The sequence below is a fragment of the Falco cherrug genome, chromosome Z (genome assembly GCF_023634085.1).
Source record: "Falco cherrug isolate bFalChe1 chromosome Z, bFalChe1.pri, whole genome shotgun sequence".
Classification (NCBI taxonomy): Eukaryota; Metazoa; Chordata; class Aves; order Falconiformes; family Falconidae; genus Falco; species Falco cherrug.
This window is the reverse complement of record NC_073720.1, coordinates 50,188,565-50,205,997: the sequence shown is the minus strand read 5'-3', so window position 1 is coordinate 50,205,997 and position 17,433 is coordinate 50,188,565. Positions and strand designations below refer to the sequence as shown.

Below are 17,433 nucleotides of genomic sequence, written 5' to 3'. Positions count from 1 at the left end.
TTCTTGCAGTAAACTTGATCTTCTATGAAGTCCTCATTTTGTCACAAAAGTATTTATTGTTATTTTTTCTTATTTTGTTTTAATCATTATTTTCACTTGTTACTGTTTTCTAATAGTTTGTAACTAGTTACAAGCTGAAAATACTTCAAAAATGTAATTAAGTAATTCTTGAAAGTTTCTTTTGAAATAATTGTTTCAAATTAAAGCCTGTGATTTCCGACTGGCAAGTCAGAATCAGTGTAGCTACTTAACATTATTCATTTACCATTTTCAAAGAATTAAAGGCAATATAATGTCTTTCAAAATACTGTAAGAAAGATTTACTTTCCTGCTTTATCTGTGCTGTTTCAGGCTGTTGTTCATAGATTTTTGTTTAACCTCCAGAGTTCCCTCATCTAATCTTGCCACAAATACTTCCAATAATGTTGACATAAAACAGAGTTCACCCAAAAGTAATGATCATTCTTTGGTAAGTCTGTCACAGGATGACAACAATTCAGGTCAACATTGTCGATCTCCCGGCCTTCTGATAACTCTCTCAGGACACTCATGCTTTTGGGTGACCTCATCGTACATAATGAAAGTGTTACACGTCACTATGGTTTTCCTAATACTGAATTAGTTTGAATAATTTTCTGGAAATCCATTTTGTTCCAAGGAAGAATGTGTGTAGTCATTTTCAAGAGAAAATTAACCAGTGGAAGTTTTGTTTCTCTTTTGAGGTTTTTATTTCAAAAGTAATGACCCATATGTGGGATCACACAGGGTACCCCTGTCTCAAAGGGGCAAAAGGATCTTTGCACAGGAGTTAACAGGGCTCATGGAAAGAGCTTTAAACTAGATTTTAAGGGGGAAAGGGATAATACCAGGCTGGATAAAGATAAGCCTAGGAGTGGCACAGCATCATTTGAGGGATGGTGTGCTAGGTAGTTCCTTCAGTCTGCCATCTCAGTGGAGGTAGGGGATGGAGATTCATGTGGCAGCAAAGATGCAAGGGTTATTGGTGAGTTAGAAACCATGGAAGTGCCTGAGAATGGCCATGTAGGAATTAAGGCTTCTTTCCAAAAAAAGATGTCAGGATCAATTGACCAGTTGAAGTGCATCTACACCAATGCATGCAGCGCAGGCAACAAACAGGAGGAATGTGCAGCAGGAAAACTATGGCATAGTTACCATCATGGAAACATGGTGGGATGACTTGCACAACTGAAGTACTGCCAGTGGATGGCAATAAACTCTTCAGAAGGGATAGGCAAGGAAGAAGAAGCCATGGGGTATCCCTGTATGTTAGGAAGAGTTTTTGGTTGTCTAGAGATGAATGATGGTGACAGTAGTGTTGAGTGTTTATGGGTAAGAATCAGGGGGAAGGCCAAAAAGGCAGATAGCATGATGTGAGTTATAGGCAGACCACCTAGCCAGTGTGGAAAGGTGAACAAAATATTCTATAAGCAGCTGGGAGAAGTCTCACAATCGCTAGCCCTTTTTCTTATGGGGAACTTCAAGTTGCCAAATACCTCCTGGAAATGCAGTACAGCAGAGAGGAAACAGTCTAGGAAGTTCCTGGAGTGTGTGAAAGATTGTATCTAAAACAGTGTGGCCAGCAGGACGAGGGAAGTGATGGTCCCCTTGTACTTGGCACTGGTGAGGCCGCACCTCGTATCCTGTGTTCAGTTTTGCGCCCCTCACTGCAAGAGGGATGTAGAGGTGCTGGAGCGTGTCCAGAGAAGGGCAGCGGGGCTGGTGAAGAGTCTGGAGCACAAGTCTTATAAGAAGTGGCTGCAGAATCTGGAGTTTAACTTGGAGAGGAGGAGGCTCAGGGGGGACCTTACTGCTCTCTACAGCTCCCTGACAGGAGGCTGTGGGCAGGTGGGGGTAAGTCTCTCCTCCCAGATAACAGGCTACAGAACAAGAGGAAATGGCCTCAACTTGTATCAGGGGAGGATTAGATTGGATATTAGGAAAAAATTCTTCCCTGAAAGGGTGGTCACACATTGGAACAGGCTGCCCAGGTAGGTGGTGGAATCACCATCCCTGGACTTGTTTAAAAAATGCATTGATTGGGTGCTTGGGGGCATGGTTTAGTGATGGACTTGGCAGTCCTGGGTTAACGGTTGGACTTGATGATCTCAAAGGTCTTTTCTAACCTAAATGATTCTATGATTCTAAATGTGGCATTTAGGGACATGGATTAGTTGTGGACTTGGCAATATTAGTTGGACTCAATGATCTTTAAAGGCCTTTCCCAACCTAAAGAGTTCTGTGATTCTATCGTATTTCAGGTTAAAAAAAAGTCGTCAGGGTTCAGTTTCCTCATAAATTCATTTGCTGGGGTTTTGGTGTTTTGTTTGGGTTTTTGTGGTTTGTTTTTTGGTTGGTTTGTTGGGGGGGGTTTGTCGGGGGGTTTTTTTTTTTTTTGTCTCTTTCATATCCATTTAGCTGAGTTACCTGCTATAATCTGAGATCTTCATGATTTAAAATTTGGTAGGAAGCATGAATGGAAGTAAAGTCATTGTCAGGGATGAGCTCTTTCATTTACTTATAATACTACTGGAAAAACTTTCAAGTGTTATATAGTGTGATGCTATTTAAAGGCAAATACTTAATTTTATGTGGTACAAAACATCTCTTTGACATAGGCCTTTTTGATTTCTGGAAAGTAAATAGATAAAATGGTAGAAATTTTTAAAAAGAAAGAGGTTTCTTGGAGGTTTTTTTTCCCCTCCTATGATGTTTCCTCAATGTCATTAATGGGTTCTTCGAATTGTCTTTTTATTAGAAATGCCATAATCCTTTAATTACATTTTTGTGCTGTTGTGCTATGCTTTTCCGTGGAAAATTTTCTACACAGAGGCAGGCCAGCATTGTGATACATGTGAACAATTAACTACATACTCAAAGACTAATATTTCAAATTCTTTTTAAGACTTCATTTTCATCAGTCCATAATGACATATGCCAACTAATTTCAGTGGAAGTCTGCAGCTCGAGTGCTGTGCCCAGTTCTGGGGTCCCCAATTCAAGAGAGACAGGGAGCTGCTGCAGAGGGTCCAGCAGAGGGCTGTGAAGATGATGAAGGGATGGAGCATCTCCCTTGTGAGGAAAGGCTGAGAGAGCTGGGCCTGTGTAGCCTGGAGAAAACTGAGAAGGGATCTTATCCATGTCTACAAATATCTAAAGGGCAGGTGACAGGAGGATTGGACCACACTTCTTTCAGTGGAGCCCAGAGACAGGACAAGGGGCAGCAGACACAAACCGCAACACAGGCAGTTCCACCAGAATATGAGGAAAGTCTTGTTTACTTTGAGGGTGGCAGAGCACTGGACCAGGCTGCCCAGAGAGCCTGTGGATTCTCCTTCTCTGAAGATACTCAAAACCAGCCTAGACAAGATCCTGTGCAACCGGCTCTAGGTGACCCTGCTTTAGCAGGGAGTTGGACTAGATCATCTCCAGAGGTCCCTTCCAACCCCAACTGTTCTGTGATTCTGTGAAAGATAAAGGTTATTATGAGGTATTCAAATCTAACTGCGCCAGATCCTTGTTTGTTTCTCTTATTTATCACCAAGCACTAAAGGCAGTAACATATACAGTACGTCATATAAAGGATTTTATATAAAGTGCTGGCAGTATAATACTGAGTCTAATCCACTAAGTGTGAATCCTCTTACAGTTATGAGTTGCATCTGCGCAACTAGTTTCACCACACGGCTCTAACAAGTTATTATCTCCTTCCAGTTTCTTTGCTGACATGCTTTAAAAGTAACATACATCCTTAGGCAAACCTTTAGTATCTTTAGAATTAATAAAGTATCCATAAAGACATTGAAAGCAAACCATAGTTTTGTAACAGTGCTCTTGACTGGAGTTGTTAGTTTCCTTGGCTGGAGGGTAATGATTGTAAAGAAATGGTGCTCATACCATTTGCTTTCACTTCCATCATCTCAGAATCTTAACAACCATAACAGAACTACTTAATGAAAAAAATTAAGTTAAAAGATTTGGTTTCAGCTTTGTATCTGTATTGTCTTTACAAATCATGAAAGAGAAATACAATTTACAGAACTGGGAAAGTAAAAGCTAAGGCTTCGTATCACTGAGAAGCATGAAAATAATTTTATGACTGCCCTATGGATCTATAAATTGTTAAGATCTTTAGTCAATTTAGAGAGTATATCACATTTAAGATTAAGCAGGGATACACATTTTGCCAGGCACCTTTACATGAAAAAAAGAGATAATGTGGTGGTGAAACTGTTGACCTCAGTTTTGGACCAGTTTCCCAACTCTGGGGTTTTTTTTAACTTTTCTTACAGAAAAGTCAAGCTTGCCCTGCAATTTAAAAGATGTTCTTTGATGATACATGTGTATATTACCAAAAAATCTGAACATCTCTGCTTTTTACTGTAGAGTACTGCAGCCATGTAGAATGCTGATGTGTAATTAATTATTTGTCAGCATTCACCAGCTTATTTCTTGTAGAATCCACCATTGTTCTGATGTCAAATACTATTTAACTATGTGTCTAAGGTCTTAAATAAGAGTAAAGAACTGGTTTTTGAGGTGGAAGTATGCTTAAAATGGTCTTAAAACTTAAAATCATAGAATCATTTACTTTGGAAAAGACCTTTGAGATCATCAAGTCCAACTGTCAAACCAACTTGAATGAGGTTTTGTATTAAATATAGATCTATAGAAAGTATAAATACAAAGTTGAAAATTATGTGAAAGTAAAGTACATCTGGAACATATAGAGGAGCATGGCTTCCTGTGTCTATTATGGTATTACAGTTTTTCTCCATGCTTTGACATAGATCATTAATGGTGAGAGAAAAATGCTGATACCTTCCTTGAATGAGGGGGGTTGTGGGGGTAGGGGGTGCTGGGCAGGGTGGAAGGCTTTAATACAGTGCTGGTTTTATGGATCAGGACTCTATCATACGTAGATTTTTTGCAGCTTAATGTGAAGTTTATTCTTCACTTCTAAGATTCCAGGAACATTTATCTCAGTATTTTTTTGCAAATAATACAATCATAATCAGATTTTTCTTTGTCGAGGAAAGGAAAATGGTCATGATATAGGCTTTTAAGTCAGTATAAAGCTGATAGAAGAATCCACCAGAAAAAAATACCCCTTTCCTTTTGCTTTTTCTGGTTCCAGAAGGATCCAAATCTGTCCTATGTGCCATGTTAGAAAACTCTCTAGTCTTGCAGGAAATTTTCCCATCAAAATGCAAGGGTCTTAACGCCTGTCCCTTGCATACTTCAGTAAAAATTATATTGTGGCATCAGCCTTCCCTGAGCTTAAGGAGGTTCTTGTCCCACCAGTACTTCTCTAAGTGGGCTTCCTAAATGAACCGTTAAGTCCAACTGTCCTAACAACAAAAACTAGTTTCCTTGGGACAGTCAAGATTTTTAAATTGTGAAGTGGGTGGCTGTGTTTTGATAGTTCATTCAAGAAAGAAATTGGGAAAGTGAACCTGGGTTTCAAATACAGACAAAGAATTTGCTACTTCTCAGCTGAGTCCAGTGAAACTATTATGACTGAAGCCTATCAAACCCCACTATTGATTCAGAGTAAATGAGTAAAGATATTCTCAAGTATAGGTTTTTATTTACTGTCCTAGAAAAAATTGTTTGGTTGTTGTTTCATCAATAATAATATTACATCAAATTCTACATAGTTTTCCTAAACCAAATTTTACTTGCAAACTTTCAGTTGCTTCATGTCTTGTTAGCAAAGGCAGTTTCTCATCATATACCAAATAATTGAATCGTTCCACATGGAAAGCAAACAAGGATTTATAAAAAAAAGAAAAAAAAAAGGAGAGAGAGAAAAGAAAAATCCATATTCTTGAGGTGATGAGGGTTTCCTCCACCAGAACCTTATCTCTAGCCCAGCTTATCAAAGGTGAGCTGGGACTCTGTCTATCTTGCCTTAAAATCTTATCTCTTTTGTACAGCTATCCAATACAAATCTTACTCCAGAAAGAAGAGCTAGAAAGAAAAATGAGGAGGGGGAAAAATGGGGGCACGGGGATGGGAGAAGATAAAAGAAATATTAAATAAGGGCAACTCAAACTTGCTAAACTTAGGAGAGACCAACAGCAGAATTTTTTCAGCTAAACTTAGCACAAGTTCTGAATTTTAAATTTGGCATTCACATACTGAGGTGTTGGGTGTGTCAGAAATGAGAGGCAGAAAGACCTTCCTGGAAATGATGCATGGGAGAACTCAAACTTCATCTTATGTTTAGATCCACTAGTCCCTCATAGTTACACTATGCAAAATGCCTTTATTTAAAAAAAAGAAAAAAGTTTTTAAATAAACTGCAGATTATTTGCTTTCTTTAGGTAACCTTTAAGAATATTGCTAAACTCAGTACAATCTTTGTTGAAAACAAATGCACCACTTTATCTACTACCTGCCTTCAAAAGCAAACTTCATAAAAATACAAGTTACACGAAAAGATTGCAAGCACATCAGCAAATATGAATCCTGTTACTAAGTCTGATTGCTTGCTATCCTTGTTTCACACTCACTTTATGAAAAGGTTGAAAGCGCTTAAATGCTGGAACTGATGAACCTATACATAAATGATTAGGAATGCTCTGCTAACAATTTCCAGTAGAACTCATCACTGAGTTTCCTTATGAGCACATAGCTCTCCACTTTGAATGCTACCTAGACTTGTAAAAACCTTTTATTGAACAATCCATTTATTCTCAAAAATAAATTGTCCAAATCCATTCTGTTAATATTGTCAGAGGTTGAGGTTTTCATTGTGGATTGTACCAGACTCTGCAGTAATTTCTTGTTGCCTTGGCAGAAAGATGCATTTTGACCATTACTATCTGCCAGTGACAATTTTTCCCTTAATTTAGGAATTCCTACTTCTTATGAGGGCCAGCTGGAAGCAGCTAACACATTACAGCAACTTCCTCAGCTGTTGGCCTTGGGAATATGTATTCTCTCCAGAATATATATCTTTGGCAGGGAACAGAAAGAAGGAATCTTGGGTAACGGGTGTTCATGCCAAGTGTAAGGATTGTTATATTTAACACATAGGTTTCTGTCCTTGAAATTATGTCTAAAAGAAGTTCAAAAGTAGGACAAAATTCAAACAGGGTGGGTAGATTTTATTTGAAAGAAAGAAAAAACTTTCAAAAAAAATAGCTGCTAACTATATTTATCCAGGAATTTTTTGTAATCTTTAACAGGAATGTTTTACATGTCTTACTGCTTGAATGGTTTTACAGTACCTTTAGGACTGTCTCCAAAAAGCACAGATTAACAGCCACATAAAAACACTCTGGCTGCATATTAGAACATTTAGTCTAAATCTACGAACACAGTTGTCCTACGGGAATTTTTGCTAATAAGCTACATGGCCTTAAAGTGTAGGTCATCTGAACAGTCAGAAGTAAAATGTAATTAACCACCACAAAAATAAAGTATAGCATGTGCAAGCGTGACATTTGTGAGGTGGAGGGGGTAGGAAGAAGAGCTATAGAAAAGTATTCTTCATTCACTAGTAATAAAAGCTGTGGGATGAAATTAATCTGAGATCTGATGAATTGATGCAAGTTGCTACAGATTGGAGTGGCCACTTTCTGTAAATTTTATATATGTGAGATGTATACATATATATATATATATATATATATATATATATATAAAAATCATTGAAAGTACAAGACGTTTTGAAAGATTGCTTTCTGATTGAATTCACTGCTGAATATGTAAAAGTGAAAGCAGTTTTTGTTTCCTGTAAATTGAAAACTTTGTTACATTTTTAAACTTAGAAACCCCAGAAGTGTAGAGAAGCTATGCGACTTTAGCTACATACCAGAAGTGCTACCTAAAATATGCCATCTGCACATCCAGTGAGAGGTATTTGCCTGAGGTTTAATATTTTCAGTGAGAGATATACTCAAATTGAGGCAAACTTAGGAGACAGTTTTGGAAGAGTCTGCTTCAGCTAGAATGTACCCATGCATATGCGCTAAAATGAGTATCAATATGAGCATCAGTTTTTGCTTTGAGTTGCATCTAGCTGGTTTGCAGAATTTGAGGTGTCTCCTAGTGAAACTGAACTAAGTCCATACCTTTGCAGAGTGAAAAAGAAAAATATTATGGATGCCTTTTGTCCTCCAATATTCGTCCAGTGACAGCTCACAGTTATACCAGCAGTGGCTGGTGTCTATGCAGCACAAATTCAGATTCAAGACCATTTCATGGAGACAAACAGAAATCTCACTGTTTGTGTAGCTAGCAAATGCACTGCTAAATGCCATACCTGAAGTGTGTTTTCCCTACTTCATACTACTTTGAATGTGAGATAATATAGATATGGTAAAACCATGTTTGTTTGTTCCTAGCTTCCAATCAGTAGAATTCTTAATTCTGAAATCAGACACTGGAGATGATGATGTGTGAACGAGGAAGAACAAAGCTTGACTATCAGATCTCTGGTTGATTTTAAAACACGAGTGGTTTGAAAAGTCCTCTCTACTTGTAAACTGATCAAACTGGCTTTGAAAGTTTTGGATTGCAAATCAGTGTGGTAGCCCTGCTACTTCAGTTTTCCCCAAGTATCTTAAAAGACTTAATTACACAAGAACTTAATAAAGTTCTCAGTTTTATAAAATAAGAATAAATACAAAGTTAAAAATCAGTACATTTCTGTGAAAAGAAAAGAAGCTAAAACATAAGGCAAATTTATTTATTTTCAGCTTTGCCACATAGTTATATTTTCTATATGGACTGAAACAGTTTATTTTATCATCCTTTAGTGTCAGTTTCTCCCTCTAAAACTGCAATGTTGATAAGTAGGTCATGCAATACTAAAATTAATTGTTTGCAAGGTGTATACATCTTTGGATGGAAAACTACATTGTAATGCTTCATAACACTCTTTATCTCACAAAGGCCAGTAGCAGCTCAGTCATTAAACAGATGTTAATACACCAATTGAGATTTTAATGCTAAAATCTTGCCAAATTCTGCATAGAAGCTCAGGGTCTAAACACTGATGAGCTGAGAAAGAGATCTGTCTGCTTGTTGCATGCTGTCCCAGGTGCAGTCACAAGAATCTTTCAGGCCAGAGCTCCTTTGGTTCACGGAAGGTGTGACTGCTGCCAGAGTGCTCTTCACAAAGGCACCTGCATGCATGAATTGTTATGCATCATCAATTAGCAGATAAACCACTGGAACCCATTTTGTCAGCAGAAGTCTAATGTTTTCAGATCCCATTCTCCCCTCCAGTACTCCAGATGGCTGGGTTGCACCTACGCATTTTAGGATAACCAAAGTTTAAGGGCAGGTAAATTGTTTTTAGAAAGGTCTTATGTACCAGATCCACCTGCATCTCCTGTTCTCTTTTTCTGTAGCTGGTAAGATACACATATGATACAAGCTCTCACGAGCCAACTTTGGTTAATAAATGTGCAAGTGTTTTACTGAAGGGGAAAAAATAAAATACAATGTGCAAAATTACTCTAAATTAAGATTTAATATTTAAAAATTATCTTCAATTTACCCTCATCAGATTACCTTGATCTTTCCTTTATTCTCAGGTTTGGGAGTTTTTTGTATTGTTGAGGTGTTGGTTTTGTTGGGTTTTTTTTTTCAAATTTTGCTATTCCATTGTCTCACTTGCTATTCTATTAAAATCTTCCAAAGATAAACCTCTTTGAAATTACGGAGAGAGGTATCCAAGAAGTGGCTTGAATTTTGGCAAGGTTAAGTTTGATGTTCTGGCTGCTGTTGTGATTAAATTTGAGTTTATATATATGTGATTTTACATGTTTACCATGTGCATAATGATCTCCATTATAGGAATTCAGATTAATTTTAGTTGTGTAGGGAAAAGGCAGAGAATTCAGGAGAAGGAATTTTCTTGAGAGGCTTTTTCTCATGCAATTTAAAAGCAGTATACTAAATTCAAAGTTGATGACAGATTTCTACTTTGCAAAGACTTCAGTACTAGCTGGTTTTCCTCCTGTAAACAGCATATTTGTTCATATTTTAAGCAGTGGTTGCTATTCAATAGAAACTTATGTATCCATAGTTGAATATCTTTGAATGCCTTGGCTCATGCAGGCTGTATCTGATTAACTTTGCAAGAGATTATAGTTCTTTATTGACTTTATGGAGTTACTTCTGAGATACTTTACTGACAACAGAAGTCCAAAATCAAGTCCACTTGCTGCCTTTATAGAATGCCAGTGTTCGATTTAATGTGGTTATAAATTGAAGTGTGCTTTGGACCTTATTCTGTCCCTTGTGAAAACACCCTTCAAGTGTATATCGTAGTGTCCCATACCTCTTTTGGAGTCTTATGAGTCCAAAACACGAGTCTTACTTCTCTTGATGTACATATTTGGGTACAAGCCCACTATGTCCCATTTGACATATGTAAATCTTTCCTCCTAGTAACAGCATTTAAAACATCAGTCAAAAGCACATAGGTTTCAAAAGTAAAGGGAAAAACCCCCTTTAGTGTTCCCTATACTCAAAATTTATTCTTTCTTTGCAGTAGACTATACTTCTCCTTCTTGAGACAGTATGATTGGGAAACTTTTTTTGTTAAAGCACCCTCTTCTTGTCTTGCTGTCCCATTTCAGTACTTTTTTTAGTTGTTTCCTGAAGCCTTCCAAGGACATGTATTTGAGACTTTAAAATAATAAAAACAGTTTCAGAATTATGTGGATGTAGTGGCATAAATTTTCAGCCAATGCTTATATCATTCATTGCAATAAGTTAATATTTGAACATGTCCTCTATACCTGAGTCAAAATTATCAGCAGGTAGGAGCAAATTTAAATATATAACTTTCTGAATGAATTTGTACTTAAAGCAATAGAACATATGTCAACGGACACAAAAGTAATTAATGCCCTGTGAAAATTAATTCACAAGAAATCATTGGAAGGGAAAGCATGCATTTTATTGGTTTGTAATAGGTTTTCTATGCATCTATACTGCACTGCCCAAGTTCTAACTCTAATATATTATTTTACTGTTTTAGAAGTAGAACATTACCATCGTTAACAGTGCTCAGCTCTTCTGTTTTCTCACCTCATTCTCTGTAGCAAGATGATAGGAAGGTTGATTATAGGCCAGGCAGTATGTCTCACATTGTATGTTTTGTTTGTGGGACACGTGAAAACGTGAAGATGTGATGCAAAGACAGGAGGCATCAACTTTGCTCAGTAGAAAGAGCACTTTTGCACTGGCAGGAGTAATGTCTTAATTAAAAATGCTACTCTCTGTCAGCATCTGTGAGCATTTTGGGGTTTTCTTTCCCTTGCACCTCTAATAAGAGTAAATTAGGATACAGATACAGGAGAACAGCCCCTGCTCCCTTCAGGCACATTGCTGCGTTTCAGTTTCATTGCAGGCCTTACAAAATGGACCTTTACAGCAACAGGATGCTGGAATCAGTCCTTCAATAAATACTGCCAACGTATCTGTGCTTTAAAAAATTTATTTTCATTTAGCTAACAGAATGGAAGGCATAAATCTTGGAATGCTGACAACAAAGGAGCAGCCACGGGCTTCACCTGGGCTGGCATTTCACCTTCAGGTTTACAGGTAAAAATATCTTTCCAGTGAATGTGTGTCTTCTGTGTGTTCCAGTGCTCTGTCACCTGTGGCAAAGGGATGCAGTCCCGAGTCATCCAGTGCATGCACAAGATCACAGGAAGGCATGGAAACGAATGCTTTTCCTCAGAAAAGCCTGCAGCCTACAGACCCTGTCATCTCCACCCCTGCAATGAGAAAATTAATGTTAACACGATAACATCACCCAGGTTAGGTAAGCAGTCAAAATGACACGTTCCTGCTGGAAATCTCTGTTTAGTTCTTTCTCTCCATAGGGTAATGACAATCCCAATTTAAAAACAGAGGGTATTTTTAGTGTGCACATCAAAAACTGTACCTCAGAATGCTGAAGGGTTTTGTTATCCAAGAATGGACCGTATTATGGGACTATACGATATTATGGACACAAAACATCCTAAATGAAAATCCGTTAATATTGGAGACCTTATAAACATGCTATATATGTTTATATATATTTGTCTACTCAATTTTATCAAACATTTCTAAAGTAAGAAAATACCTTGTTTTCTCTTTAAAAGCTCTGCAAACTATGTTCTCAGGGTATTTGTGAGGTCAAGGAGGTCCTTATTTGTTCCTCAAATACAGATAGCTCTTTCCACTTTCTTCAGTTGAAATGTCTATGATCTATGCATTAGGACATGTGAAGGAAAATTGCTAACATGAAGAGATCTGCTCTTCCTGGAGGAGCTCGGGTCTCTGTTGGTCTTAAAGAGATTATGTTACTGCGTAACTACAGAACTGTTAATTCTGTTACTTGTTACAACCTAGTGGGTTGTTGATGATGGTTTACCGTTAGCTCCCCAAACTGTTCATCTGTTTCTTGAGCATGACTGAGGAGTATTCAAAGACTTGTTGTAAGACAGGATACCCTTTCCAGCTAATTTTCCAGAGCCCTTGTTGAGATAAACCCTCCTGTCAAAGAGATTACTCCTGCATGGAAAGCAACTCTGACATTTCAGGCTGTAACGTAATCCTTCCTTTAAGTCACTGAAGGGTATTTCTTTTTGAAGTTTTTAACCCTTAAACATTTCGGTGTAGTAGTCATTGTTTCAGTTTTCTGGATAAGGTGGCAGCTGTTGCTTATGGCCCTCTCCTTTGCTATTTCACTGTTGTACGGTTGCCCTTCATACTTAGTATTTGTTCAACTGACCTTTCAGAAGCAAGAGGCCATCGCTCCATCACTGATTCTCTCCCTCTGGTGAGGTATAAGCAGCTTTGTGTCATAAAGTGAATCACAGTTTCACAGAAAAAGATAGTGTCAGTTTCATTAAAATTTGGCTTAATGTGAAGTGCACAAGATTGGGCTATGCTGTTCTCATAGAATGGATTATGTAGCACTGATATTAGTAATCTACAGGCAACCCGATCCAGCAGGAGTCAGGATCCAATCTGGTGGAAACATTAACATCTCCAAAATACATAATGCAATGCTGCCCTTGAATGTTTTGATTATTTTAGCCTCCAGTTCCATTCCTATTATGCAGTATAGATCCTCTGTATTCAGGGGTAGGGCTAGTGGAAGCTGATGTGGACTGCATCACCTCTACTCTTACAAATATGTTCTCAGTTTGTCTTTCTCTTCTGTTAAAAACCGAGAGTAACTCAACTCTTCCACGAGATTGACTTTTTTTTCAGTTCAGTGTTCATGATGATTTTTGGGTGATGTCTGTTTCTTGTGCCCTGTTTTTCACTGTTTTCCCATGTTAATTCCAAGTATGTGCTACAGCTTAAATAGCTGAATGTGCAAAGATCCAAATTTGGTACCAGGGTCCTTCTATAATAAAAAATGTGAGAAGCTTTTGTAAGCAAAACAGGTGGGTGGATTAATAGACAGCTTCACAAGGAAAAAGACAACACACATGAAAATACACCTGTTTTGTACAACAGGCATACAACAGAGGTCAGGCTTCTGCATCAGACTGTTTATAACTGCTAGAGAGAATGAAAATAGTTACCACAAGTTTGGGAGAAGATTAAAACAAACAGTGCCTTTTTAGGCTAGTGTGATGTCCTTGTCATTTTAGAAGGATTCTGAGGAAGAATTTGGTAGTGAGGGATTCCAACAGTTAGAAAGGAACAACCTGCTAATAGAGCAACCTGAATAAAGTGGTGAAGGTAAGACATGAAAGATGTGAAGGTAGAGATTAATAGCCTGACTTTGTCATGGAGGAGGGAAGACCTATTAGAGTGATTAAAAAGAGGGTGATGCAGTCAGACCAATTTATTGGAAGACAATTAAAAAAAAAACAAATGTACTTGAAGAGGAGAGAAAAAGATAAGGAAGCTAAGAAATGCACAGTGTTTGTGCATTTGAGAAGCCCAAAATGTGATAATTAGGCCTAGACAAGTATATTTGCCAATATACCCACTGATATTGATTCCATACTGTTTCTTTTTTCTAGATAAAATGGATTTGCATTCTGAATTGTACCATGGGACTTGCTGTCTCCAGGCCTTATCAGAGCGCCTCATAGAGTTGCATCAGTAGTGTTTGAGTTAGCAAGATAATATATTTCAGTTCCTTTGAGCAAAGAAGTCAGGCAAAACCAAAGGTCTCGTAGATTATTTCACTTACAAAGAAAGATGATGTAAGACATCATGTAGTTTTGTTCAGCTTCCATTTGTTGACAATATGACACAGCCTGGTTTTCTTGAGCAAAAGCTGATCAGAAAACCAGCAGTAGTCCCCATGCTTTAATGCCTACATTTCCCTACCTGCCTCTAATTAAGAAAAGTGCCTTTATAAAGGTATTGAGAACGCCATTCTGGGATTACTCAAGCTGAGGCTTCATGTTTTTCCAGTAGCAATTTGTGTCTCAGACTGAGGGCAGTTCCAGTGGAGCTTTGTGCGGCTTTGCTGAAGCTGGCTCCACATCACCCGTGTAGCCCTGCCCCAGCCCCAGCCTGCCTTTGCACAGGGCAGAAAGATGGGCTTCACTCTCTTATGAGAAGGCAGCTGCATGACATTAAACCAATTAGTTTCAATGCAACTTAATCCAATTCATAAATTAAGCTGGCCTTAAAAAAATTTAATGTTGAAAATATTAACAGCAGGAGGAATATTTTTTAATTTCTTTTGTTGAATATCTACATCTATTCTCCTTTCCCTTCCCTAGACACACCTCTGTTGTCCATGTCAGCTTTGCTGCTTGATTCTTCACTAATAAAGGTAACAGTAATATATATTTGATTCTGTTGTTTCACAGCTGCTTTAACATTCAAGTGCCTGGGAGACCAGTGGCCGGTGTACTGCAGGGTGATAAGAGAGAAGAACCTCTGTCAAGACATGAGGTGGTATCAGCGATGCTGTGAGACATGCAGGGACTTTTATGCGCAAAAAATGCAACAAAAGAGTTGACCTCTGTCAGGCTGGATGACACTCAGCTCTTTGCAATCTTATTATTTATAAACACACACACACATACACACATACACACACCCACACACGCTTCTTCAGACCAAATATTATCAGATTACATATAATTTAATCAAATTAATTTATTTTTGCCTGCCAGACATCCTTAATTGTTTTGGTTAGACAGCCAACTTGTTTTATTCTCTGACATTTTCATAATTAATTTTTATATGAACAATTTTGGATACATTTATCAGATTTTTTCAAAAATAGTAACTACTATTTTAAATGTTTATTTTCAGTAGGGTCATCTCTGTTGCCAAAACAAAATAGTCATGTTATCTTGAATTTATTTTAATTTAGCTGAATAGTTTTGTTGTATATGGAAATAAAGCCCTTTTTAATTTTATTATATTTTTGGCATTCAGAGTCAGAATGATCTTGTGTATTTTGCAACACATGTTAAGGTGAGTAAGCTAACATTATTGAACAGGTTATTACAGAATGTATTGTGAAATCAGTTCATTTTATTTAGAAACATACTGAAGGGGATAATCTACTGTAATTTATATTATAAACAAGAAAATTAAAATAGCTAAGTAGGGATTTTGATCATTCTCATGGACACATACTTGAACACAAGTATTGAATCAATGAAACACTGTAGAGATTTACACTGAATCACTGTTGCACTGTTTGAAGTAGTGTAGAGAAATGCAGTCCTAGAACTTGTACCATCTTATGAATTCACGTCTGTACTATTTTAACATGTCACTTGATTTTAAACGTTTTAAAACAAAAAACCCATGCCCCTCTATACCTTTGTGTGTCCTTTTGCAGATTTACAGATGGAAGAGTTCTTCCTCCTGCCACTTGTATGAATTAATCTGTTTAATCTGTTAAACATTTTCAGTTCTCTGTTGATGATTTAGAAAATAGCTTTGTAATGCTACTTTAGTTTTATCTTTGTTTTATGAAAAAGTCTTTATAAAAAGTGAAATGTTTTACAGTTTTGTGAAACGTTATGGAACAGCTAAAATTTTCCTTATGAGAAAATATTGTACATGATTCACATGATTTTTACATTTTCAATAAAAAGTAAAGCTTCTTTTGATAGTTGCATTTTTCCTGTTTTGGGCACCCATGTCTGGCAGCTGAATCCACAGCGGCCCATGCTGCAGATACAGCTGCAGTTGTCCCTACAGTAAATGCCTCCTGCCTCTTGGCTTAAGCACCTGTCTGAAGATGCAGAGACATGCCACTTTGTGAGCCTTGATATATGGAAAGTTGGGTATAACAGAGTAATATTCAGTGGAGAAGTTATTTATTTCAGGTGAGTTTTATAACTGCTGAACTTGGCAAAAGGAGAGCAGTAGGTCCTCTGCCACCATTTTGTGATGCAAGCCTTTAGGCATGCTCTGAAAATACATAGGAGAGCAAACGCTGATGGCAAGACAGCCAGAGAAATGAGTCTGAAAGGCATCATATTTTCCACTGAAAGCAAAAGAGGGAATGCATCTTTATTTGAGTGAGTGTTCCTTTTAATTCACTGCAAAGAATGTACTTTATAGATGTGATTTTGATAACCACACAATTTAATAAACTGAAGCCCCCATAGGACTGTGATTCTGTCCGGGAGGAATACATAGCTGCAGCCTTAACTTCTGTTGAAATCAACCTATGTGCTTTCAAATAGCTATACTGTCAAAATCTTTGGTTTGACATCTTACTGCTGTGCATTCAAAAACTGCAACCTTAATGACATGGTAATGCATGATTTTAGATTAAGTATCTTCTGGTTTTAAAAAGTAAAGAGAGAAAGTCAGAAAAATAATTCTGACATTATGGAATGTGATGTTAGATTTTGTATAATTAGAAAGTTTCAATGCAAATTCAGTTGCTTTTGGGCATAACTCCTCAATGGCACAGACACACATTTGGATGTCTAATAGAAATCTTGTAGTCAGCAGGCAAAAGAAACAAATCATTATTGTAAATTTTCTTCATACTTACTGAGTACCCAGTCCTTCTAATTTTCCCGCACTTGCTTGGATCACAACAATGAAAAATCAAGTGAAAGGAAAGATGTCTCCAAACCAGGGGCCAGAGGACAGTCTGAGACAGAGGGGCCAGAGGCCGATATCACCCACACAAATCTGAATGTTTATGCTCTGCTGTTTCCACTAACATGAGTGTTCCAGTAACAAGAATGTCAACTTTGTCTCAAAATGGAAAATTACCTTTTCACTGTATCTGTTGGAAACAGATGAGTGACTTGTGCTGAAATCATCCTCCCATCACCCTTATGCAACATTATAAAAGAAAAGACTTTTGGATGGGAACCAAGGATAGAAAGCTGCACAGTAGAATTATGTTCTTTTTAAATGTAATGAGTGAAATCAGGGTGTTATAATGCTCATAGCTCTGGCTCCGAGTCCTTCAGAATCTGTAGTACA

At 37.5% G+C, this 17,433-nt stretch overlaps 1 protein-coding gene across 3 annotated transcripts in view; it reads left to right on the top strand.

The window, feature by feature from the left end:
* ADAMTS19 (ADAM metallopeptidase with thrombospondin type 1 motif 19) overlaps window positions 1–16,085 on the top strand; it is a 150,857-nt gene extending 134,772 nt beyond the window's left edge. For all 3 annotated transcript variants that reach the window (XM_055699674.1, XM_055699672.1, XM_055699673.1), the window contains exons 22-23: window positions 11,638–11,815; window positions 14,829–16,085. In XM_055699674.1, coding sequence (XP_055555649.1) covers window positions 11,638–11,815; window positions 14,829–14,980 — 330 coding nt within the window. In that variant the 3' untranslated portion in view covers window positions 14,981–16,085. The remainder of the gene's footprint in view (window positions 1–11,637; window positions 11,816–14,828) is intronic.
* The last annotated feature ends 1,348 nt before the right edge of the window (window positions 16,086–17,433 follow it).